At 43.5% G+C, this 26,611-nt stretch overlaps 2 protein-coding genes and 1 long non-coding RNA gene across 3 annotated transcripts in view; 2 read left to right on the top strand and 1 right to left on the bottom strand.

Moving 5' to 3' along the window:
- The window catches only part of PRDX2 (peroxiredoxin 2), a 176,868-nt gene that overhangs the window by 8,523 nt on the left and 141,734 nt on the right, over nt 1-26,611 (top strand). The gene's annotated exons all lie outside the window — the stretch shown is intronic.
- Nucleotides 842-13,273, bottom strand: LOC140125769 (uncharacterized). The gene is made up of 4 exons (XR_011854727.1): nt 13,204-13,273; nt 10,975-11,078; nt 10,773-10,872; nt 842-1,022 (listed from the first exon to the last, which is right to left on the bottom strand). It is a non-coding gene; the product is annotated as an uncharacterized lncRNA (long non-coding RNA).
- LOC140128170 (uncharacterized) lies at nt 18,072-24,662 on the top strand. Its single transcript, XM_072149651.1, has 2 exons — nt 18,072-18,211; nt 23,215-24,662. Exon 2 carries the CDS (start codon nt 23,504-23,506, stop codon nt 24,551-24,553), a length of 1,050 nt encoding a protein of 349 aa, XP_072005752.1. The 5' UTR covers nt 18,072-18,211; nt 23,215-23,503; the 3' UTR covers nt 24,554-24,662.

The following is a 26,611-nucleotide window of genomic DNA, read 5'->3' on the forward strand; positions in this document are numbered from 1 at the left end:
GTATGATTACACATCTCTCCAGGGACAATATCTTATGCTGTCAACACAGAGCACAGCAGGGTTAGGACACCCTTCCAGGGCACTCAAAGAAGCTACAATACCGGATTATAAATCCATATACCACAGTCCTGCTGCTACTAACAATATACACAAAGGTATGATTACACTTCTCTACAGGGCCAATACCTAATATTATCTGCACAGAGCACAGCAGTGTAAGGACACCCCTCCAGGGCACTCAAAGAAGCTACAATACCGGATTATAAATCCATATACCACAGTCCGGCTGCTACTAACAACATACACAAAGGTATGATTACACTTCTCTACAGGGCCAATACCTAATACTATCTGCACAGTCCTGCTGCTACTTACAAAGACTTGATTACACATCTCTCCAGGACACAATACCTCACACTACACTAGCGCTTCCTCTTGGGCCGGGGCCTCTATCCCGGTAAATAGGTTTGTCCTTGGATTTAGCAGTTCTAGGAAGGCGTCAATGTCTGTATCCACAGTTATATAATAATTTGGAATGGTTTCCTAGTAATATCACACCCTTACATAATCCCGGAGAGAGCCGGCGTTACCTCACTGCTTACATAAAGCGGCTGATAATAACCCGATTATCACTCGTAATAGTCAGAAAGTGACCTTCAGTGGACTCGGGTCTCTTCATCCTTAAAGGGGGTGTTCATTTAGGACAGTCTCTGTAATACCCCAGATCAAAGAGATCGATGGAGAAACCAGGCAGTAAGTGTTATTATATTCCTCTGCAGCGCCACCACTGGGGTGATCAAGTATTACACAACATCCATTAAAATCAATGCACAGCCTGGATACTATATACTACAGTACTATAGAGTTCTTAAAGGGTTTGTCCATAATCTACAATACAAGTCTGCTTTCTTCTATAAACAGCGCCTCACCTGTCCGTGGGCCGTGTATGGTACTGCAGCTATTTCCGGCTTGTACAACCATGGCAATATTGGGTTTCTTTTGCTCATCCTGCCTTCTGAAAACTGAAATCAAAAGTCATCAAAAAGTCACATTTACCCCCAGAATAATAGCAATAAAAACCCAGCACCAAGAATAGAAGAAAACAAACATCTCACCCAGAATTCATTTATACAGTCTTATATTTATTATAAAACAGCTCCCCCCTGTGCACAGGTTGTGCATGGTACTGCATCTGGAGCTCATTCACAAGTTCTGCTATATTGCAGACATCACCTGCGGACAAGAATGGCGCTGGTTCTGGAAGTGAGGAGCCACTTCCCTAGTGCCCGAACCATTATTAGTCCATACATCTAATATTTTGGATCACTGTATGTTGTGTGCTATGCCCCAGCAGCAGTGGCACGACCGATCCTGGGACAGCTGGAGGCATACAAAACGTGGCAATAGGTGGCATTATAACTGCGAGGGGCACTAAGGGGCACCAATATTGAGTAAGGGAGAATCAAGGAGTACAGTCATTGAATAGGGGGCACTATGGGGGGCATTTTAACTGACTAAGGGTACCATGGGGGGGGCAGTGTTACGGAATAGGGGGTAATATGAGGGCACTGTCATTGTATGGGCATTATTATGGGTAGCACTATTTCTGAATATGGGGTATTATGGAGGGTACTATAGGGAGGAAGTGTTAAGAAATAGGGGTTACCATGCGGGGCTCTGTTATTGAATAGGGGGTAATATGGGGGGCACTGTTACAGAATAGGTGGTAATATTGGGGGCACTGTTACAGAATAGGGGGTAATATGGGGGCACTGTTACAGAATAGGGGGTAATATGGGGGCACTGTTACAGAATAGGGGGTAATATGGGGGCACTATTACAAAATAGGGGGTAATATGGGGGGCACTGTTACAGAATAGGGGGTAATATGGGGGGCACTGTTACAGAATAGGGGGTAATATGGGGGCAGTATTATACAGTAGTTAGCACTATGGGGCACTATTACGGAATAGTTAGTACTAAGGGGGGCACAGAATGGGAGTAATATTGGGGTCACTGTTACAGAATAGGGGGTAATATGGGGGCACTATTATACAGTAGTTAGCACTATGGGGCACTATTACAGAATAGGTGGTAATATTGGGGGCACTGTTACAGAATAGGGGGTAATATGGGGGCACTGTTACAGAATAGGGGGTAATATGGGGGGCACTGTTACAGAATAGGGGGTAATATTGGGGTCACTGTTACAGAATAGGTGGTAATATTGGGGGCACTGTTACAGAATAGGGGGTAATATGGGGGGCACTGTTACAGAATAGGGGGTAATATGGGGGGCACTGTTACAGAATAGGGGGTAATATGGGGGGCACTGTTACAGAATAGGGGGTAATATGGGGGCACTGTTACAGAATAGGGGGTAATATGGGGGCACTATTATACAGTAGTTAGCACTATGGGGCACTATTACGGAATAGTTAGTACTAACGGGGGCACAGAATGGGGGTAATATTGGGGGCACTGTTACAGAGCTGGGGATACTATTGTTGCACTGTTATGGAATAGGAGGTAATAATGGGGGTACCTTTACAGTATAGGTGGTAATATGGGGGAGTCTGTCACTGTATAGCTGGTGTAATGGGGGTATTGACATTGAATAGGGGGTACTATGGGGACATACAGTTGATAAATATGGGTTGGAAAGTAGGCGCATTTAGTGAAGGGGCACTAAGTTGGCACCAATATTGAGGGTGGCCCTGTGTGTACTTTATCATTGTTTGGGGCACGGATACGGTATGTAAGGGTGCAGTCACATATCTGCAGTGTTCTAGGGCAGTTATGGGGTTAATCACCCCTATGATTGGGACGTTAGGTGCTGGGATGTGACTTGTTCCCTTGTGATGATGCTATTCCTCCTCTGCCCACTAGAGGTAGCTGGAGGCTCAGACATCAGAGTGTTAGCAGGGATGTGTCACCACCATCAGGAGACAATGGGGGAGATGGGTCACTTTTTGTTCTCCGTCATTGTATTTTTGTGATTATTTAGCACCTGAACTATTTCTCCCTTTCTGAGCTCCAATTATATTTAGTGGTTTTGCTGCGTCCAAGACCGATGCACTGTACGTGACCTGATATATAGTGTACTGTGACATCACAGTGTATTATCCCTGTACTGTGACATCACTGTGTGTATTATCCCTGTACTGTGACATCACTGTACTATCTCTGTACTGTGACATCACTGTGTGTATTCTCCCTGTACTGTGACATCACTGTGTGCATTATCCCTGTACTGTGACATCACTGTGTGTATTATCCCTGTACTGTGACATCACTGTGTGTATTACCCCTGTACTGTGACATCACTGTGTGCATTATCCCTGTACTGTGACATCACTGTGTGTATTACCCCTGTACTGTGACATCACTGTGTGTATTATCCCTGTACTGTGACATCACTGTGTGTATTACCCCTGTACTGTGACATCACTGTGTGTATTATCCCTGTACTGTGACATCACTGTGTGTATTACCCCTGTACTGTGACATCACTGTGTGTATTATCCCTGTACTGTGACATCACTGTGTGTATTATCTCTGTACTGTGACATCGCTGTGTGTATTATCCTGTACTGTGACATCACCCTGTGTATTATCCCTGTACTGTGACATCACTGTGTGTATTATCCCTGTACTGTGACATCACTGTACTATCTCTGTACTGTGACATCACTGTGTGTATTAGCCCTGTACTGTGACATCACTGTGTGCATTATCCCTGTACTGTGACATCACTGTGTGTATTACCCCTGTACTGTGACATCACTGTGTGTATTATCCCTGTACTGTGACATCACTGTGTGTATTACCCCTGTACTGTGACATCACTGTGTGCATTATCCCTGTACTGTGACATCACTGTGTGTATTACCCCTGTACTGTGACATCACTGTGTGTATTATCCCTGTACTGTGACATCACTGTGTGTATTACCCCTGTACTGTGACATCACTGTGTTTATTATCCCTGTACTGTGACATCACTGTGTGTATTACCCCTGTACTGTGACATCACTGTGTGTATTATCCCTGTACTGTGACATCACTGTGTGTATTATCCCTGTACTGTGACATCACTGTGTGTATTATCTCTGTACTGTGACATCGCTGTGTGTATTATCCTGTACTGTGACATCACCCTGTGTATTATCCCTGTACTGTGACATCACTGTGTGTTATCCATGTACTGTGACATCACTGTGTATATTATTCCTGTACTGTGACATCACTGTGTGTTATCCCTGTACTGTGACATCACTGTGTGTGTATTATCCCTGTACTGTGACATCACTGTGTGTATTATCCCTGTACTGTGACATCACTATGTGTATTATCTCTGTACTGTGACATCGCTGTGTGTATTATCCTGTACTGTGACATCACCCTGTGTATTTTCCCTGTACTGTGACATCACTGTGTGTGTTATCCATGTACTGTGACATCACTGTGTATATTATTCCTGTACTGTGACATCACTGTGTGTTATCCCTGTACTGTGACATCACTGTGTGTGTATTATCCCTGTACTGTGACATCACTGTGTGTATTATCCCTGTACTGTGACATCACTGTGTGTATTATCTCTGTACTGTGACATCACTGTGTGTATTATCCCCTGTACTGTGACATCACTGTGTGTATTATTCCTGTACTGTGACATCACTGTGTGTATTATCTCTGTACTGTGACATCACTGTGTGTATTATTCCTGTACTGTGACATCACTGTGTATTATCTCTGTACTGTAACATCACTGTGTGTGTATTATCCCTGTACTGTGACATCACTGTGTGTGTTATCCCTGTACTGTGACATCGCTGTGTGTATTATCCCTGTACTGTGACTTCACTGTGTATTATCCCTGTACTGTGACATCACTGTGTGTATTATCCCTGTACTGTGACATCACTGTGTGTATTATCTCTGTACTGTGACATCGCTGTGTGTATTATCCTGTACTGTGACATCACCCTGTGTATTATCCCTGTACTGTGACATCACTGTGTGTGTTATCCATGTACTGTGACATCACTGTGTATATTATTCCTGTACTGTGACATCACTGTGTGTTATCCCTGTACTGTGACATCACTGTGTGTGTATTATCCCTGTACTGTGACATCACTGTGTGTATTATTCCTGTACTGTGACATCACTGTGTGTATTATCTCTGTACTGTGACATCACTGTGTATTATCCCTGTGCAGTGACATCACTGTGTGTATTATCCCTGTACAGTGACATCCCTGTGTGTATTATCCCTGTACAGTGACATCACTGTGTGTATTATCCCTGTACTGTGACATCACTGTGTGTATTATCCCTGTACTGTGACATCGCTGTGTGTATTATCCTGTACTGTGACATCACTGTGTGTATTATCCTGTACTGTGACATCACTGTGTGTGTTATCCCTGTACTGTGACATCACTGTGTGTTATCCCTGTACTGTGACATCACTGTGTGTGTATTATCCCTGTACTGTGACATCACTGTGTGTATTATTCCTGTACTGTGACATCACTGTGTGTGTATTATCTCTGTACTGTGACATCACTGTGTGTATTATTCCTGTACTGTGACATCACTGTGTGTATTATCCGTGTACTGTGACATCACTGTGTGTATTATCTCTGTACTGTGACATCGCTGTGTGTATTATCCTGTACTGTGACATCACTGTGTGTGTTATCCCTGTACTGTGACATCACTGTGTGTTATCCCTGTACTGTGACATCACTGTGTGTGTATTATCCCTGTACTGTGACATCACTGTGTGTATTATTCCTGTACTGTGACATCACTGTGTGTGTATTATCCCTGTACAGTGACATCACTGTGTATTATCCCTGTACTGTGGCATCACTGTGTGTATTATCCCTGTACAGTGACATCACTGTGTGTATTATCCCTGTACTGTGACATCACTGTGTGTATTATCCCTGTGCTGTGATATCACTGTGTGTATTATCCCTGTGCTGTGATATCACTGTGTGTATTATCCCTGTACTGTGACATCACTGTGTGTGTTATCCATGTACTGTGACATCACTGTGTATATTATTCCTGTACTGTGACATCACTGTGTGTGTTATCCCTGTACTGTGACATCACTGTGTGTTATCCCTGTACTGTGACATCACTGTGTGTGTATTATCCCTGTACTGTGACATCACTGTGTGTGTATTATCTCTGTACTGTGACATCACTGTGTGTATTATTCCTGTACTGTGACATCACTGTGTGTATTATCCCTGTACTGTGACATCACTGTGTGTATTATCTCTGTACTGTGACATCACTGTGTGTGTATTATCCCTGTACAGTGACATCACTGTGTATTATCCCTGTACAGTGACATCACTGTGTGTATTATCCCTGTACTGTGACATCACTGTGTGTATTATCCCTGTACAGTGACATCACTGTGTGTATTATCCCTGTACTGTGACATCACTGTGTGTATTATCCCTGTACTGTGACATCACTGTGTATTATCCCTGTACTGTGACATCATTGTGTATTATCCCTGTACTGTGACATCACTGTGTGTATTGTCTCTGTACTGTGACATCACTGTGTATTATCCCTGTACTGTGACATCACTGTATTATATCTGTACTGTGAAATCACTGTGTATATTATTCCTGTACTGTGACATCACTGTATGTGTTATCCCTGTACTGTGACATCACTGTGTGTATTATCCCTGTACTGTGACATCGCTGTGTGCATTATCCCTGTGCTGTGACATCACTGTGTGTATTATCTCTGTACTGTGACATCTCTGTGTGTATTATCCCTTTACTATGACATCACTGTGTGTATTATCTCTGTACTGTGACATCACTGTGTATATTATCCCTGCACTGTGACATCACTGTGTGTATTATCCCTGTACTGTGACATCACTGTGTGTATTATCCCTGTGCTGTGACATCACTGTGTGTATTATCCCTGTACTGTGACATCACTGTGTGTATCATCCCTGTACTGTGACATCACTGTGTGTATCATCCCTGTACTGTGACATCACTGTGTGTATTATCTCTGTACTGTGACATCACTGTGTGTATTCTCCCTGTACTGTGACATCACTGTGCGTATTATCCCTGTACTGTGACATCACTGTGTGTATTATCGCTGTACTGAGACATCACTGTGTCTATTATCGCTGTACTGTGACATCACTGTGTGTATTCTCCCTGTACTGTGACATCACTGTGTGTATTATCTCTGTACTGTGACATCACTGTGTGTATTATCCCTGTACTGTGACATCACTGTGTGTATTATCCTGTACTGTGACATCACTGTGTATTATCCCTGTACTGTGACATTACTGTGTATATTATTCCTGTACTGTGACATCACTGTGTGTGTTATCCCTGTACTGTGACATCACTGTGTGTGTTATTCCTGTACGGTGACATCACTGTGTGTGTTATCCCTGTACTGTGACATCACTGTGTATTATCTCTGTACTGTGACATCACTGTGTGTATTATCCCTGTACTGTGACATCGCTGTGTGTATTATCCCTGTACTGTGACAGCACTGTGTGTATTATCTCTGTACTGTGACATCACTGTGTGTATTATCCCTGTACTGTGACATCACTGTGTGTATTATCTCTGTACTGTGACATCACTGTGTGTATTATCTCTGTACTGTGACATCACTGTGTGTATTATCCCTGTACTGTGACATCACTGTGTGTATTATCCTTTACTGTGACATCACTGTGTATTATCCCTGTACTGTGACATTACTGTGTATATTATTCCTGTACTGTGACATCACTGCGTGTGTTATCCCTGTACTGTGACATCACTGTGTGTATTATTCCTGTACTGTGACATCACTGTGTGTGTATTATCCATGTACTGTGACATCACTGTGTGTGTATTATCTCTGTACTGTGACATCACTGTGTGTATTATTCCTGTACTGTGACATCACTGTGTGTATTATCCCTGTACTGTGACATCACTGTGTGTATTATCTCTGTACTGTGACATCACTGTGTGTGTATTATCCCTGTACAGTGACATCACTGTGTATTATCCCTGTACAGTGACATCACTGTGTGTATTATCCCTGTACTGTGACATCACTGTGTGTATTATCCCTGTACAGTGACATAACTGTGTGTATTATCCCTGTACTGTGACATCACTGTGTGTATTATCCCTGTACTGTGACATCACTGTGTATTATCCCTGTACTGTGACATCATTGTGTATTATCCCTGTACTGTGACATCACTGTGTGTATTGTCTCTGTACTGTGACATCACTGTGTATTATCCCTGTACTGTGACATCACTGTATTATATCTGTACTGTGAAATCACTGTGTATATTATTCCTGTACTGTGACATCACTGTATGTGTTATCCCTGTACTGTGACATCACTGTGTGTATTATCCCTGTACTGTGACATCGCTGTGTGCATTATCCCTGTGCTGTGACATCACTGTGTGTATTATCTCTGTACTGTGACATCTCTGTGTGTATTATCCCTTTACTATGACATCACTGTGTGTATTATCTCTGTACTGTGACATCACTGTGTATATTATCCCTGCACTGTGACATCACTGTGTGTATTATCCCTGTACTGTGACATCACTGTGTGTATTATCCCTGTGCTGTGACATCACTGTGTGTATTATCCCTGTACTGTGACATCACTGTGTGTATCATCCCTGTACTGTGACATCACTGTGTGTATCATCCCTGTACTGTGACATCACTGTGTGTATTATCTCTGTACTGTGACATCACTGTGTGTATTCTCCCTGTACTGTGACATCACTGTGCGTATTATCCCTGTACTGTGACATCACTGTGTGTATTATCGCTGTACTGAGACATCACTGTGTCTATTATCGCTGTACTGTGACATCACTGTGTGTATTCTCCCTGTACTGTGACATCACTGTGTGTATTATCTCTGTACTGTGACATCACTGTGTGTATTATCCCTGTACTGTGACATCACTGTGTGTATTATCCTGTACTGTGACATCACTGTGTATTATCCCTGTACTGTGACATTACTGTGTATATTATTCCTGTACTGTGACATCACTGTGTGTGTTATCCCTGTACTGTGACATCACTGTGTGTGTTATTCCTGTACGGTGACATCACTGTGTGTGTTATCCCTGTACTGTGACATCACTGTGTATTATCTCTGTACTGTGACATCACTGTGTGTATTATCCCTGTACTGTGACATCGCTGTGTGTATTATCCCTGTACTGTGACAGCACTGTGTGTATTATCTCTGTACTGTGACATCACTGTGTGTATTATCCCTGTACTGTGACATCACTGTGTGTATTATCTCTGTACTGTGACATCACTGTGTGTATTATCTCTGTACTGTGACATCACTGTGTGTATTATCCCTGTACTGTGACATCACTGTGTGTATTATCCTTTACTGTGACATCACTGTGTATTATCCCTGTACTGTGACATTACTGTGTATATTATTCCTGTACTGTGACATCACTGCGTGTGTTATCCCTGTACTGTGACATCACTGTGTGTATTATTCCTGTACGGTGACATCACTGTGTGTGTTATCCCTGTACTGTGACATCACTGTGTGTATTATCCCTGTACTGTGACATCACTGTGTGTATTATCCCTGTACTGTGACATCACTGTGTATTATCTCTGTACTGTGACATCACTGTGTGTATTATCCCTGTACTGTGACATCACTGCGTGTATTATCCCTGTACTGTGACATCACTGTGTGTATTATCCCCGGTACTGTGACATCACTGTGTATTATCTCTGTACTGTGACATCACTGTGTGTTGGACCCACCATTCTGATATTAATAATAATTATCTTTATTTATATAGCACCATCATATTAGGCAGCGCTTTACTACTTATAGGGGACATATACAACCTATTTTATAGGGATGTTATCAATATTTTAGCCCAGAAACCCCTTAAAAATAGGGTTGATAGCTCTATTTTTAGCTGGATATAGATGTAAAAATTTAATTCTATCTGCCGGCACATTGTGATAAATCTGGTGCAGTATCTATGTAATCCTGGTTCTGGTGCTGTATCTATGCAGTCATCATGGTTCTAGTACTGTATCTATATAGTCACCCTGGTTCTGGTGCAGTTATCTTGGTTCTAATGCTGTATTGATGTAGCAAGCCGCAGTCCTGTATCTGTGTAGTAAGCTATGCGGTCCTAGTACCGTATCTTTGTAGTTATCTTGCTTGTTGTAATATATGTATGTAATAATCTTGGTTCTGGTACTGTATCTATATAGTAATACTGGTTCTGGTATCATATCTATGTAGAAAGGTTTGTTCCTGTTCTGTATGTAGTAAGCCGCGGTCCTGTACCTGTGTAGTGATCTGCGTGGTCCTAGTGCCGTATCTTTGTAGTTATCTTGCTTGTTGTAATATATGTATGTAATAATCTTGGTTCTGGTACTGTATCTATATAGTAATACTGGTTCTGGTATCATATCTATGTAGAAAGGTTTGTTCCTGTTCTGTATGTAGTAAGCCGCGGTCCTGTACCTGTGTAGTGATCTGCGTGGTCCTAGTGCCGTATCTTTGTAGTTATCAGCCGTCATGTGAAGCAGGAAGAGGGGGGGGGGGGGCTATGTGACAATAAGGCTCCCGCTGTGGGTGTAGGTGATAGGCCCCCGGCAGATGTTACTGGGGAGGCTGATGATGTTAGCAGCTTAGCCAGGTACTCACACGTGAGGTCATTTGTAATGATGGATTTTGATGGTAGATTCCCTTTATTCTCAGTCTCTGGAAGGCTCCGGGGAGCTAGCCAATAGACAGCCTGATTTACCTCAGGAGAAAATACAAGTTACATTAACATCAACAAACATATTAACCTTTTGGTAGTACACCAGAATACAGAGGAAGGGAACTTACACAATTATACATATACCTGTACCATGATGCAGCCTAGAAGGATATGTAATGAATCTGGAACCGGGAAAGCTGAGTTACAGAGCCCAGTAGGGTCCACTCCAGTAAGAATTCAAGAATTTTCTTTAGTTTTAACCCAACCATGGGACATTACAGATGTAGAAACGGAAGGGAATAATAGGGTCATTGTTAGTTATGGAGGAGTACAGAGGGCCAGATTTATCTTAAGTTGTTCTATTTTGCGCATTATTTTGCACCATATTTGTCTAATGTCAAAATTTGCTTAGATAGATGTGATCCTTCTCTGCGTTTTTTTTTTTGAGACTTTTTCATATCTTTGCGACTTTTTGTAAAAAGTCTCAATGAGAAAAAGTTCTATAAATCAGCTTCAGCCGATGTTCTGTACATGGTGCGGCCGCAGTCACTGCTCCTTTATCACATACATTATAAGGACACATCACTGTATGCATATAGAGGCCGATATGAAAGCAGGGGGAGGAGTCAACCTCCACAGAAGATAGTGATTGGCTGTTGCTATTATATTTGGCTGTTTCGCCAATGGCGTCAGAGACCTTATATGGAGACTGGGGACCTCCCATCTGCGGGATGTGTTCAGGCAGGGGAGGGGTTAATGTGAACAGCCCCGTATTATGATGGTTTATATTGTTAAGCATCATCATTGTTTTCTATTTAAAAGAATCAGTTTAAAAAATATATATTAAAAAAACATCAAGAACAGCTGTATGACTGATTCTCCTGATGCTTATGACAAAATGTTTATGTAAAAATAAACATGAAGTTACAAAATAACAAAAAAAAAATTTCCCCATTAAAGCCTATGGGAGAGTGAAAATCTGCATCAATGTGCAGTGTCCATGCAGAATTCTCATTCAAAACAGATGGGAAAAAAGAGGAAAAAAATTGCATGCAAAAAATCTCCATTAAAATCACAAAAATGCACCTATAAACCCAAAAAAAAGAAGAAAGTTGATTTATCAAATGTGTCTGATTGTTTTTTTTTGGTCATCTCAGCCTGCTCTGGTGAGGAGCTTTTTTGAGACTTTTTTGAGACATTTTAAAAAAGTTGCATGTCATAAATGAGGAAAAACATCTGGATTAATAAGTTAAATGAGGCATAAGTGGCTAAAATCCATGCGCCGCTAACTTTTGGAAAGTCTCAAAAAAGTCTCAAAAAAAGACGCAAATACATACTTAAGCCAAAAGTCTCAAAAAACACACAAAAAAGTCGCAAAAAAAGATGATAAATCTGGCCCAGAGTATACTGTGCTATCTATCTATCTATCTATCTCATAGCTGTTTGATGGAATAAAGGATCACCACTTTTCTACATTTATTGGAGTGCTGCCTCTTCACTACTTATCTCATATCTAGCTATCTATCTATCTATCTATCTATCTATCTATCTATCTATCTATCTATCTATCTCATATCTATCTATCTATCTATCTATCTATCTATCTATCTATCTATCTCATATCTATCTATCTATCTATCTATCTATCTATCTATCTATCTATCTGCCTATCTATCTCATATCTATCTATCTCATATCTATCTATCTATCTATCTATCTATCTATCTATCTATCTATCTATCTGCCTATCTATCTCATATTTATCTATCCATCTCATATCTATCTATCTATCCATCTATCTATCTATCTATCTATCTCATATCTATCTATCTATCTATCTATCTATCTATCTATCTATCTATCTCATATCTATCTATCTATCTATCTATCTATCTATCTATCTATCTATCTATCTATCTATCTATCTATCTCATATCTATCTATCTCATATCTATCTATCTCATGTCTATCTATCTATCTCATATCTATCTATCTATCTATCTATCTCATATCTATCTATCTCATATCTATCTATCTCATGACATAGGCTGCGGGCAGAGTCTACCTAAGAGTTAATAATCATCTTATAAAAGCCGCTGCCATGGAGTGCACATAACACATGAGGAGTATAATGGCAGTGCGTTACATATGTGAGAGGCCCCGGGCTCCTCCTCATACTCTCGCCCCAGGGTCTTTGTGTTAGATTTCCTCCAGATTCATGACCTACATCTCTGAATCCAGGTCAGGCCGGAGCATGTGAGCAGCCGCGCAGCTGCCTCCCTCATCACATAACAGGCGGCAGGCACAAGCTGTCCCCGGGCAGCGCACGTACTACTGGCCAATGTATGGCGGTATTATATGTGACGCACTCACCATATTGCAATATTAGATACAAAGCTGTCACTATATGGCAGTATTATATAAAGTAAGGCGCTATATGGCTATATTAGTTGTAAATCAGTCACTATATAACAGTAAGTCAATCACTATACGGCAATATTAAATGAAAAGCAGTCACTGTATGGTGGTGCTATATAAAATCATTGGGGAAGCTTTATCAGAAGTGGCAACCAATCAGAGCTTGGCTTTCATTTTCTCACAGCTGTTTATAAAATGAAAGCTGAGCTCTGATTGGTTTCCATGGCAATTAGAACAGTTTTACCTCAGAAACTTCTGATAAATCTCACACAGTCACTATATGGCTGTATTAGATGTAAATTCATCACTATATGACAGTACTATATAAAAGCAGTCACTGTATAGCGGTGCTATATAAAATCAGTGATGTCTGTGAACAGAACTGTTTTGGTTGCTCATGGCAACCTATCAGAGCACAGCTTTCATTTTCTCACAGCTGTTTATAAAATGAAAGCTGAGCTCTGATTGGTTTCCATGGCAATTAGAACAGTTTTACCTCAGAAACTTCTGATAAATCTCACACAGTCACTATATGGCTGTATTAGATGTAAATTCATCACTATATGACAGTACTATATAAAAGCAGTCACTGTATAGGGGTGCTATATAAAATCAGTGATGTCTGTGAACAGAACTGTTTTGGTTGCTCATGGCAACCTATCAGATCACAGCTTTCATTTTCTCACAGCTGTTTATAAAATGAAAGCTGAGCTCCGATTGGTTTTCATGGCAATTAGAACAGTTTTACCTCAGAAACTTCTGATAAATCTCACACAGTCACTATATGGCAGTATTAGATGTAAATTCATCACTATATGACAGCACTATATAAAAGCAGTTACTGTATAAGGGTGCTATATAAAATCAGTGGTGTCTGTGAACAGAACTGTTTTGGTTACTCATGGCAACCTAACAGAGCACAGCTTTAATTTTCCCACATCTGTTTATAAAATGAAAGCTGAGCTCTGATTGGTTTTCATGGCAGTTTTACCTCAGATACTTCTGATAAATCTCCCCCAGTCTCTATATGGCAGTATTAGATGTAAATTCATCACCATATAAAATCAGTTACTATATGGCAGTATTATATAACATCAATCACTATATTACATTAGATGTAAAGTAGTCACTATATGGCAGTATTACACGTAAAGCAGTCACTGTAAGCTGGTGTTGGATGTACAGTATTATATAAAAATCTGTTGTTATATTAGATCTAAAGCATTCACTTTATGGCGGTATTACATGTAAATCAGTCTCCATATGAAAGTATTATATCAAAAGCACTGCTCAGTATAACGTGTAAATAGCAGTATTATATGTAAATCATCCACCATAAGACAGTATATGTAAATCAATCACCATATGGCAGTATTATATGTACCAGTCACTATTTGCTAGTATATTGCCTATTTTTCAGGCAACGAATCGCCATAATATGTGGGACTATATGATACTGACATTGCGTCACACTGAGCTATTATTCCTCACTATGGAAGCATGACATGACAGTATTACATGGGCACAGTATGTTTGCATTTTGTAGGTATAGTAGCATTATGTAGTACTGTGTAGCAGTATAGTATAGGCACTATATGGCAGTATTATATGGGTAATGTGATCAGATTGTATGTATGTAATCATTGCCATTAATGTGTAAGTACTATACGGTATTGTATGATTCTGTGTCTACATTATAGCACTAATTATGCGGTATTGCAGTATGACATAGGCAATGTATTGCAGTCTTATATTGCCATTCTTTAGGGATGGTGGTAAGTGATGAAGGCTCATGTCACTGCTGTATCAAAGTATTATGCGGGGCCCTGTAAGGCACTATATAAGACTAATAATACAGTCACCATATGGCAGGATTATGAGGGATCTATATGGCACTGAAAGACATTCAATAGAGAATAATATATTCATAGATTGTAAGCTCTTGTGATCAGGAGAATCGCTCATAAATAAAGGTTTATTAATATTATATTCACAGTATGGCAGTTTTGTATGGACATAGTTATGAAGTCACTGTTTAGCAGTATAGTCAGGGCAATGTATGGCAGTATTTTATAAGCATAGTTATGTGTAGCAGTATGAAGTGGGTCCCATACGTCAGTAAACTATTGACACATTACAGAGGTATTGTATACACATAGCAGTATCATTTAAGTACAATTATGTAATTACTGTATAGCGGTATTATGTGGGCACTATATCTCGGTAAGCTATAGACACAGTATGGCAGTATTATATAGGCACAGTTGTGTAGTCACTATATAGCGGTATTATGTGCGTACTATAACTCGGTGAGCTATAGACACAGTATGGCAGTATTATATAGGCACAGTTGTGTAGTCACTATATAGCGTTATTATGTGCGTACTATAACTCGGTGAGCTATAGACACAGTATGGCAGTATTATATAGGCACAGTTGTGTAGTCACTATATAGCGTTATTATGTGCGTACTATAACTCGGTGAGCTATAGACACAGTATGGCAGTATTATATAGGCACAGTTGTGTAGTCACTATATAGCGGTATTATGTGCGTACTATAACTCGGTGAGCTATAGACACAGTATGGCAGTATTATATAGGCACAGTTGTGTAGTCACTATATAGCGGTATTATGTGCGTACTATAACTCGGTGAGCTATAGACACAGTATGGCAGTATTATATAGGCACAGTTGTGTAGTCACTATATAGCGGTATTATGTGGGTACTATATCTCGGTAAGCTATAGACACAGTATGGCAGTATTATATAGGCACCGTTGTGTAGTCACTATATAGCGGTATTATGTGGGTACTATATCTCGGTAAGCTATAGACACAGTATGGCAGTATTATATAGGCACAGTTGTGTAGTCACTATATAGCGGTATTATGTGAGTACTATATGACACTGTTTTGTGTTTATATGATGGAGCCAGGTATGCGGTCACCCTGTGAGGACATGATGTGGGCGTTGTATGGGCACGGTATGTTGGTAATCATTAGTCGGACTCTGCAGGGTGTGCGGGCAGCAGAGCTGGTACGGCCATACATCACCAGTCACTGACCCATTAATGCTTTATAGGCTTGGCCTGCATTGCCCTGCATAGCAGCAGCGGGTGCATGCCAGGACACCCATCACGCCACATACCAGCGCCATTATGCAATGCCAGGCATACCCAGTCATGGAGAGGAGTGAGATGGAAAGCTCCTGCATAATATTTCATAACATGTAGCAGAGCTGAGTATGTCACCTGGCCCGGGTCACGCAGACAACGTGATGCATTACATAGACCCGCAGAACCTTGTTACCTCTTGTATCAGTATATGACAAACTCAGCTCTGCTACATCTCACTGGCCACACTGTAACAACACTACTGCTGTGTCACCTCACTGACAGCAAGCAGAGGGACTGGGAATGAAAAATGGAGTGCAAGCTCTGACGTACAGGAATCATGTGCGGTCTATTTAGACACCTCTCTCCCCTTGCCATTGCCTGTACATTAGATTGCAAGCTCTTCAGTCGAGGATTGCACTACATGGCGCCATTGCATTGGCTTTCTCAAGGGGGGCACATACTCTGGAACGTAAAAAAAGTTTTGTTCTGTAGCACTCACTCAACTTTCCCAGACTCCTGAATGTTATCCAAACTTCTCGTCCAGCTCTCCTCAAATCCCTGAACTGCCTCTTTTTCTCCATATTCAGTCATATGGACAGTAACATTAGAAATCATATATATATTGGTAATCACCTGCAGCGCCCATGGTGTTCGCACCCAGCTTTCCCAAACTACTGAATGTTATCCTAACCTGTTTATACCGTAACATAGCTCCTCACCTAGCTTTCCACCTTGTTTACTCTCTATATACACATTGCTGCAGCTCGCACGGTCACTTAGCTCTCCCAGTCCCTGTACCCAGCTTCTCACTCAGCTCTCCCAGAACCCTGAACAACCCAGATACGAATCGGGATTCATAATCATATAAGTTCATTACCTCCTTGCAGCAAACATGGTGGTTGTCACTCATCTTTTCAAAATGCTTAATAATATCCTTCTCTGCGTATACATTACCACAACTTCTCATCCTGCTTTCCCAGCACCCTGAACTGCCTATATTCCTCTTTATATAGTCAGATAAGAAGTAGTGTAGGAATCCTATAACTTGTTTACCCCTTGTAGCTCCCATGGTGGTTGTCACTCAGCTTTCCCAGATGCCTGAATATTATCCTTGTCTAATTACACATTACTACAGCTTCTCACCCAGCTTTCCCAGGTCCCTGCACAACCTCTCTTTCAGGCTTCTAGAAGGATTAGAAATAATATTAGACAATTATCCCTGCAGATCCCATTGTGGTTGTCACTCAGCTTTGCGAGATGCCTCAATACTATCCTAGTCTGGTTATATATCACCACAGCTTCTCACCCAGCTTTCCCAGACCCCTGCACAAACTCTCTTTCAGGTTTGTAGAAGGACTAGGAATAATATTAGACAATTATCCCTGCAGATCCTATTGTGGTTGTCACTCAGCTTTCCAATATGCCTGAATATTATCCTAGTCTGGTTATATATCATCGCAGCTTCTCACCCAGCTTTCCCAGGCCCCTGCACAACCTTTTTTTCTGATATAAAGCATGATTATGTATCCTGAGAGTTCATTTCCTCAACATCTCCCGTGGTTATTGTCACCCAGCTCTCCCGGATACAGATAGTGACATGTCTACAATGACAGGCGGGCGTTAGAGTGTAAGCTCTGCGGGTCAGTGATCCTGTGGGGCTATATTTATCCGGGTCTCCCTCCTCCTCCTCCCCGTCAGACACGGATTGTGACGCGCGGTTATGCAATGTCTGACCCACTGACACAGATTTACCAGAGACTGAGGGGAGCGACGCCAAGAAACTAGAGCAACACAAGAGAAGAGACACAGCCAGAGCCGCACCGGAGACGCAGCACCGCACACAGGTAAGTCACCCGACTACCTACCGCAGTGTGAGTCACATGTAGCAGAGCTGAGTCTGTCTTATGCCACCCAATGTGACCGTATCCAAGAGTGTGAGTCAGATGTAGCAGGGCTGAGTGTGTCTTATGGCACAGTATGAAAGTGGTAATGTGTGCCAGCTGTATGAATGAGTGTGAGTCACATGTAGCAGAGCTGTGTGTGTATTATGCCATGGAATGTGCCTGGTAAAGGATGTCAGCTCTATACAGGAGTGTGAGTCACACATAGCAGAGCCGAGTCTGTCTTATAGCACAGTGGTAGAGCATGATGATGTCAGCTCTACAGAAGAGTGCGTATCAGATGTAGCAGAGCTGAGTCTGTGTAGTGGCACAGTATGTAATTGGTAAAGTGTGACAATACCATACAGGAGTGTGTATCAGATGTAGCATAGCTGAGTCTGTGTAGTGGCACAGCATGTAATTGGTAAAGTGTGTCAAGACTACACAGGAGTGTGAGTGAGGTGTAGCAGAGCTCAATCTGAGTAACGGCACATCGAGTGCTCTACAAAGGAGTATATATCAGTTTAGCAGAGCTGAGTCTGTCTTATGACACAGTAGTATGTAAGTGGTAATGTGTGCTAACGCTATACAGGTGTGTGTATCAGATGTAGCAGAGCTAAGTCTGTCTGAATTTGACATATAATAAACAATGTAAATGGTAAAGTGTTGAGAGCTGGAGGAGTCAGGTGTAGCAGAGCTGACTCTGTCTAACAGCACGTATAGCGGTAACATGTGCCAGCTCTATACGGTTGTATGTAGCAGAGACCAGTTTGTCTCATGTTAATAAAGACATTAAAATTTTTTTTTGTACATGACACATTTGTCTCTGCTACATCACAAGAGGCGAGGGCACCCCCAAGCCTGTGATGTTTAGGAAGGAGGGTAGAACAGATGTGTGCCTGGCGCTGCCATCTGAGAGGCAGGTGGGCACCATCTGGGCAATGAATAGGGAATACGAGCTGGCAGGGGCTGGCATTAGTGGGTATGCAGTGTGGTAGCAGTGCTGGCATTGTACTACCACATCTCTACATGTGGGTGGTGTGTGCCAGGACTACTACTCCCAGTAGTTTGGTAACAGATAGAGAGCATGCCAGTGAATACAAACTCAGCTCTGCTACATCTCTGTGTGCTTCTATATGGTTACAGTTACATCATGTGCTGCTAACCTACTTCATACAAGGTAAGTACCAATGTAGCAGAGCTCAGTTAGTCATATAACTAGCAGTCCTATGTAAGATCCCAGTTTAAGGACCTGTGCCAAATGACAAAGTCATCACCGCTATGTCTCATGCAGAAAACAATACATTTTTTAACGAGACTGTATGACCAACTCAGATCAGCTACGCCGATACATGGCCAACCAATGTAGTCATGAAGAAATACAATAACAGTCTCAGCTCTGCTACATCTTTGTGTCCCTGTGAATAGTGATCTAGTTTGTATGGCTGGAAATGACAAAAAAAAAGAAATCACTTTTTGATCCAGAAAAAGATAAATCTCTTATTATAAAACCATAGTACGAAGCGAAAGAGAACCAGGTGCAGCTGAGCCGAGTATGTCATTTAGAAGATCTAGGAATGTAGTGTGAGCAGGAAAATCTACTACACCATCTGCAAACCCTGACACACACACACAGCTCTGCTATGTCTTATGCTTATTGCTATGTCAATGCACTCTATGAAGAGTAGGCAACCTACTTATCACCTCCATATCTGTGTCTACTAATATGTGACAAACCCAGCTCTGCTACATCTAGTGACCCGATTTGTAAACAAAACCATAAACATCTAATTAGGAAGGAAGGATCCTGGAACATCCCTGTAAATCCAGAAGAAGGTGAAGAATCATAGTATAAACCTAAATAAGGTGCAGCAGAGTCGAGTTTGTCATACAGAAAAACTAGGGATGTGGTGTCACACAGAACTGCAGGTACATGTGTCATCCATATTCATACAGAGAGGAAACCGTGACACACTCAGCTCTGCTATGTCTGATGACTGCTCTGCAGAAGATGTAACCAGCCTATCGCCACTACTGATACATTGTAGCGTAGTATCAAAGGAATAAGTGACAAACTCAGCTCTGCTACATCTAGATACATACAAAGACAAATCTAACTGGATGAAGGAAGGTAAATCCTATAGTATTAACGTAAAGTAGGTGTAGCAGAGGTGAGTTTGTCCTTCAGCATATCTAGCTAGTGCGTCACACATATTCTATGCAGGAAGTAGCACCTTGACGGCCTCGGCACTGCTACATCAGTATCTACATGTGGTTTCGCCCGGCTGTGCACGTTGCCAGTCACTTCCCTGGAAATAATAATAATAATAAAGGCCCCGACACTTCCTGAAGTTATGACTTACAGCGCCAGGTATTCACGTGTGAGGAGGAGGTGCACGTGCCGGGCGCTCACCCACCCTCACCACACCCGCTAATAGCGGGCATCGGCACGCCAACCGGATAATGTTTACATTCCCAGAAGCGGGCACATGCCTACATATGTCATATCACATAATCAGGGCGCGGGCAGTGACACAACACACAGGGCATGGGAAGGGGCACCAGGGACTACTACCCTCATCAGTATGTGCCATAGATGTTATATGCAGGGGGATTCCAAAATGTAATCAGTGCCAAGAGTCCAGATGCTGGTACCATGGCACCGGACCTTGTGGTACATACATGGAGTGGTTGGGTGGCGTGGTCTGGTGGCATGGCATGAATGGTGGCGTGATTTGTCTGGTGGTATGGAATTGGCAAGGAGTGGGTGTTAATGGTCACCTGCTACTATGGGGGTGGCATGGAGTAGGTGGGTGTCAGTGCCTGGTGGCATGGCATTTATGGGTGTGTAATGCTGCCTGATGGTGAGGGATTGGCATATAGTGGGTGTTTGGCATTGCCTGGTACAAAGAGATTGGCAGTGAGTGGGTGTATGGTGTGGCCTGATACTAAGATTAGAGTATATCAGGGGTGTGGAACTGTCTGGTGGTAAGGGATTGGTATGGAGTGGGTGTTTAGGGTCACCTGGTACTAAGACATTGGCATGGAGTGGGTGTTTTGGTTTGTCTGGTACTATGTGGTCGGCATGGAGTGGGTGTTTAAAGTTGCCTAGGGGTAAGGGATTGGAATGGAGTGTATGTGTGAGGTCACCTGGTACTAGGACGTTGACATGGAGTTGGTGTTTGGGGTGATCTGGTCTTTGGACGTTGGCATGGAGTGGGTGTTTGGGGTCACCTGGTACTAGGACGTTGGCATGGAGTGGGTGTTTGGGGTCACCTGGTACTAGGACGTTGGCATGGAGTGGGTGTTTGGGGTCACCTGGTACTAGGACGTTGGCATGGAGTGGGTGTTTGGGGTCACCTGGTACTAGGACGTTGGCATGGAGTTGGTGTTTGGGGTCACCTGGTACTAGGACGTTGGCATGCAGTGGGTGTTTGGGTCATCTGGTCTTAGGACGTTGGCATGCAGTGGGTGTTTGGGGTCACTTGGTACTAGGACGTTGGCATGGAGTTGGTGTTTGGGGTCATCTGGTCTTTGGACCTTGGCATCCAGTTGGTGTTTGGAGTTGCCTGGGGGTAAGGGATTGGCATGGAGTGGGTGTGGAGTGATACTAGATGAATATAGTCACGTCTGGTACCTGGACATTGGCATAGGATGAGTGCATGATGCTGCCTGGTGCTAGGAGTCAGGCTGGGCACAGTGACTGGCATAGCTGGGCAGCCAGGGATGTTTGGAGCAGCAGGTAATGGGTGGTGAATGGCAGGCAGGGTTGTTGTCTGGCACTGAACGGGTCCCTGGCAGCGCTGGGCATTGCTCTCTGGCTCAGTGCCCTCAGGTCTGTTTACGAAATCCTGACCTAGTTTCCGTGCCTCGCGCTGGTTGATCACATGGCAGCGACATCAGGCACGTGGACTGGAGGAGAGGGGAGGGGGAGCAGGGTGTGCGCACACATACTAACACACTGACACATATAGGGGCATGGAGGGGTACGTGCTGGGGGGCACCTGACATTAACCCTTCCCTGCCCACTGACATGGAAACACCTCCGCTTCTGATGTCTCATACTTTATGTAGCCATTTCTGCATGGAATATGTGAAGGTATGGATGTAGCAGAGAGGTATCGGTCACCTCTCTCATAATGCCTCATCACTCGCCGGTCCTGAAAACAAAGGGACCACCTCTTGTCTTTCTGATATGTGGAGCACCACAACACAGTGCAAGTCTGTGCACAGCAGGAGCGCCATGAAGGGCTGATAATCCTCTTATGTTTAGTGTACCCCACAATCACCTGGGGGTCGATATTCCCCTCTATGTGCCCCCTGCACCGCTGCCTCCTGCTGTGCAGAGTAGTACCACACCGCGCTATTCATGTGTACGCACAGCACGAGCGCAGTCATGTGATACCCTTCATTCTCAAGGCCAGCCTGACCCCACAATCACCAGGGGGGCAATATTCCCCTCTAAGTGCCCCCTGCACTAGTGCACCCCATGCCTCATGCTGTGCAGGCTACAACCACACCGCGCTATTCATGTGTACGCACAGCACGAGCGCAGTCATGTGATACCCTTCATTCTCAGGGCCAGCCTGACCGCCACCTACTAACCACACTGGCCAGGATACCCAGTGACACAGTCTGCTCCGTGTTTACTCCTTCCTCTTCCGTGTAGGAGACCATCGGCAGCAGTCACCGCATCCATGTGCAGGATTTTTCCTGCACGTGTAAGCGGAGTCTTAGTCACCCGGATTTGATAATTCTCATAGACGGCAGCGGGTTCCACCTTTGTATATCCTCTATGTAATAACACAACAGATTACAAAACACAGAGTCATTCATGTCATTAACATCTGAAATAAACCAGGTCAAACGTGAGCCCAGGCCAGGCTTTTCAGGGTCATGTTATGTAAGATGGGGGCGGGTGCCGTCATAAGATCACTTTCCTAAGTTTTTTTTTTATTTCCTTCTAGGCGTGTCCAGAGGAGAAAAACCTGGCAAACCAGGACACAGAATTATTTTCTGGCAGAGACGTGAGACACGAAGGATCCTCCAAGTATCACAGCTGCCGCCAAGGTCTACAGACGACTGAGAAGTGGCAGAGTAAGATGCGCAAGGTGCATGGTGCAGCCCTCCAAGTGATCGCTACCGCCATTCACCATCTCCAGATCCAACCTTCAACCTGAGCGCCTTCATACAACTTTATCCCAAGCTCTACTGAAACCACAAGTCGTCTGGAGGTGGACACATAAGTTGCTTGAGATGGAATCTCCTCTCTCCGACTACTCACAGATGCATGAGGTGCAGAGTCCCCGGGGGAGAAGCTCTGGCAATAACCAAATGGGCCCGGGAAGTGGGCGCCGTAAGCGGGAGTTCATCTCCGATGAGAAGAAGGATGCCAGTTACTGGGAGAAGAGAAGGAAAAACAATGAAGCTGCCAAGAGGTCCCGGGAGAAGAGACGTTTTCACGACCTGGTCCTGGAAGGGAGGGTGGCAGCGCTCGACGAGGAAAACGGGCGGCTGAGGAGCGAGTTACTGCAGCTGAAGCTCCGATATGGACTGATAAAAGCCGCCTCTTTCCTGGAAGCCGGACATGGACTGGGAGGCTGTAAAGGTGGAGACTCGGGGTCTCTTCTCTGCGCTGGGGGGAACTCTACCTATACTTCTTCCTACTTAGGAATGAATTCAGACTCCTCGGAGGCGGACAGTGGAGGGGGAGCCGCCCACGGCAGCTACTCCCCCCGAGGATCACTGTCAGACCTCTCCGACCAGTCCTCCAGAGACAGCCCGGTGCCATCTTACGGAGACAGCCGGGCGATGGACAATGACAACTGGACAAATGCCAACATGTGCCCGGTGGACAGTAACACATCCCCGCGATTATCCATGCCACGTAGCGGCGTGATTCTCTACAGAGTGGGCGGACTCACGGTGGACCCCCAAAGCCGGCACATGGCAAGTCCAGAGCTCACAGATCTGGGCCCGTTGAAGCACCTGGTCGGTGACAGCAGCCCCCCACCCCTACGCTCCTCCATATTTGTACACGCAGACTCTTTACAGACTCAATACCAGCAGCTCATGAATGCGGGGGGCAACGTGATGGGGGAACACAGGTCGCCCGATTCTCCCCATTCAGGATATCACAGCGAGGACAGTTGCAGCGAAGAAGGGGGATCGAATTCTTGCCACCTGGAATACCCAGCTTTCCAGGATCCTGCAGCAGTGAAACTACCGCATAAACTCAGACTGAAAAGTCGGTCACATGGACAGGAGGGATGGAGGGCGGACAGGGGGCAGGGCGAGGACAACTAACCCCAACATTGTCCTGCCAAGGACTACTGCACTACTGCTGTATGATGGGGGAGGAGGAGAACAATTTTGTATATATGTAATGTGAGTAGTAATAAAAGCCTAAAAACTATGGACAGTCATTGTGTAATCACTAGGATAACTCCACTACATACCGTACCTTACTGATAATCGCTGTACAATGTTATTACCACACGTTATGTTCATCTGTCACCTTGTCCATTGGTCTATATCCGCATGTTATAGAGCAGGAGGAGCAGAGCAAAAGGATATATAGTTTTGATGGAAAATATTGAATATAATTTGTCTTTTGTTCATTTATATCTGTGCTTAGGAGTCCAGGGGGCGGTCCCTTCAGTTATTGACTCTCTTACCATATGTGACTGATGGCACCGCCCCCTGATCCAGAAAGATCTGACATATAAATGAATGAAAGACAAATTCTCCACAAAAATGTATGACCCTGCTCAGCTCCTCCTGCTCTATAATGTGCTGCAGACAACACTGAATTTTTACTGTGACAGGCTCCCTGTAAAAAGTTTTATACAATATCATAAGAATCTAGGTAAAGAGCCTGTACTGATTGTTACACCTGGTATTATACTCCAGATTTCTAGAATCTTGCAGTTTACTGTGCTGCAGCGCAGGCCGAGACACAATAAATTAACATTCACACTAAGATTTCTCACCTCATACTGCTGCTAGATCACACAGGCAGAGGGAGACGAGAGAGACATGTTCTGCACATTGTAACAGCTTATGAATCTGCAACACTGAGGGGGCTCAGATAATGCCCCCAGAGCTCGTCATGCTAATTAGCATAATTGTAAAAGTTGATTTTACAAAGAAGGAGGCCATGGAGAGAACAGATAAGAAGATACCACAGTCCTGGTGCCTGGATCTATGAGTAATGTCCCCGGTCTATCAGGATGGATTGTCATTTACCTAAACATCAATCATGACTTTCAGGAAGTGGGATTAAAGCCAAACAGTTTATCTATTCCAGAAGAAACAGATTCCCGACTGTAGACAGCACTGATCCATGTCTCTGCATCTCATCAGTACAGTGCAGGGATCTAGTCTGCTCCTTCTGGAATAAATATACTGGTTTGGTTTTAATCGGGGGCGGATTAAGACCGCCATGGGCCCTGGGGTGTATGAATATTATAGCCCCTAGAAGTCTGGTTGTCACTTCTGCTGCTTTCAATTTGTGGTTTCAGGACCTTTGGAGGACCTTCAAATATCCTAAAATGGCTCTTGTCTACATGTGTACACAAGGATTTCATGGGTGAAAGTCTTTCTCAGTGAAACATTTGGTGGGTGATTTGGGTGGCTATGGCCCCCCTGGGGGGCTTGGGACCCGGGCTACAGTCGCAACCCCCAATATTATAATCCACTATTGTTTTAATCCTGAATCATGTCATTAGGCTTCCTGAAAGTCATGATTGATGGTAAGGGGGCTGCATTACAAGGTAGCTAAGATGCAGAGTTTTTCTTATCCCATCCTGGAAAACATATTTGCATCTTTCCCAGAATCCCCCAATGGAGCGTCAATGGCTGTAAATCTCCACACACCTACAAGATGGCCTCATAGTAGGCCCGGAGCAGTTATAAAACGGTTACAATCTACCCTGCTGCTTCTGCTCTATAACATGCTGCCTGCCAATGGGACTCTATGTACAAGCTTTTCAGTTTCTCGTGCTCTATAACATGCTGCCTGCAGATAGGACACTATGTACAATCTGCTCTGCTCCTCCTGATCTATAACATGCTGCCTGCAGATAGGACACTATATACAATCTGCACGGCTCCTCCTGCTCTAAGACATGCTGCCTGCAGATAGGACACTATGTACAATCTGTTCAGCTCCTCCTGCTCTATAGCATGCTGCCTGCAGATAGGACACTATGTACAATCTGCTCTGCTCCTCCTGATCTATAACATGCTGCCTGCAGATAGGACACTATGTACAATCTGCACGGCTCCTCCTGCTCTAACACATGCTGTCTGCAGATAGGACACTATGTACAATCTGTTCAGCTCCTCCTGCTCTATAGCATG

This window comes from Engystomops pustulosus, chromosome 4, assembly GCF_040894005.1.
Source record: "Engystomops pustulosus chromosome 4, aEngPut4.maternal, whole genome shotgun sequence".
Classification (NCBI taxonomy): Eukaryota; Metazoa; Chordata; class Amphibia; order Anura; family Leptodactylidae; genus Engystomops; species Engystomops pustulosus.

Bases quoted from the DNA above. Each gene is read 5' to 3' on its own strand.
- LOC140128170 (XM_072149651.1), top strand. From the start codon at position 23,504: ATGGAATCTCCTCTCTCCGACTACTCACAGATGCATGAGGTGCAGAGT.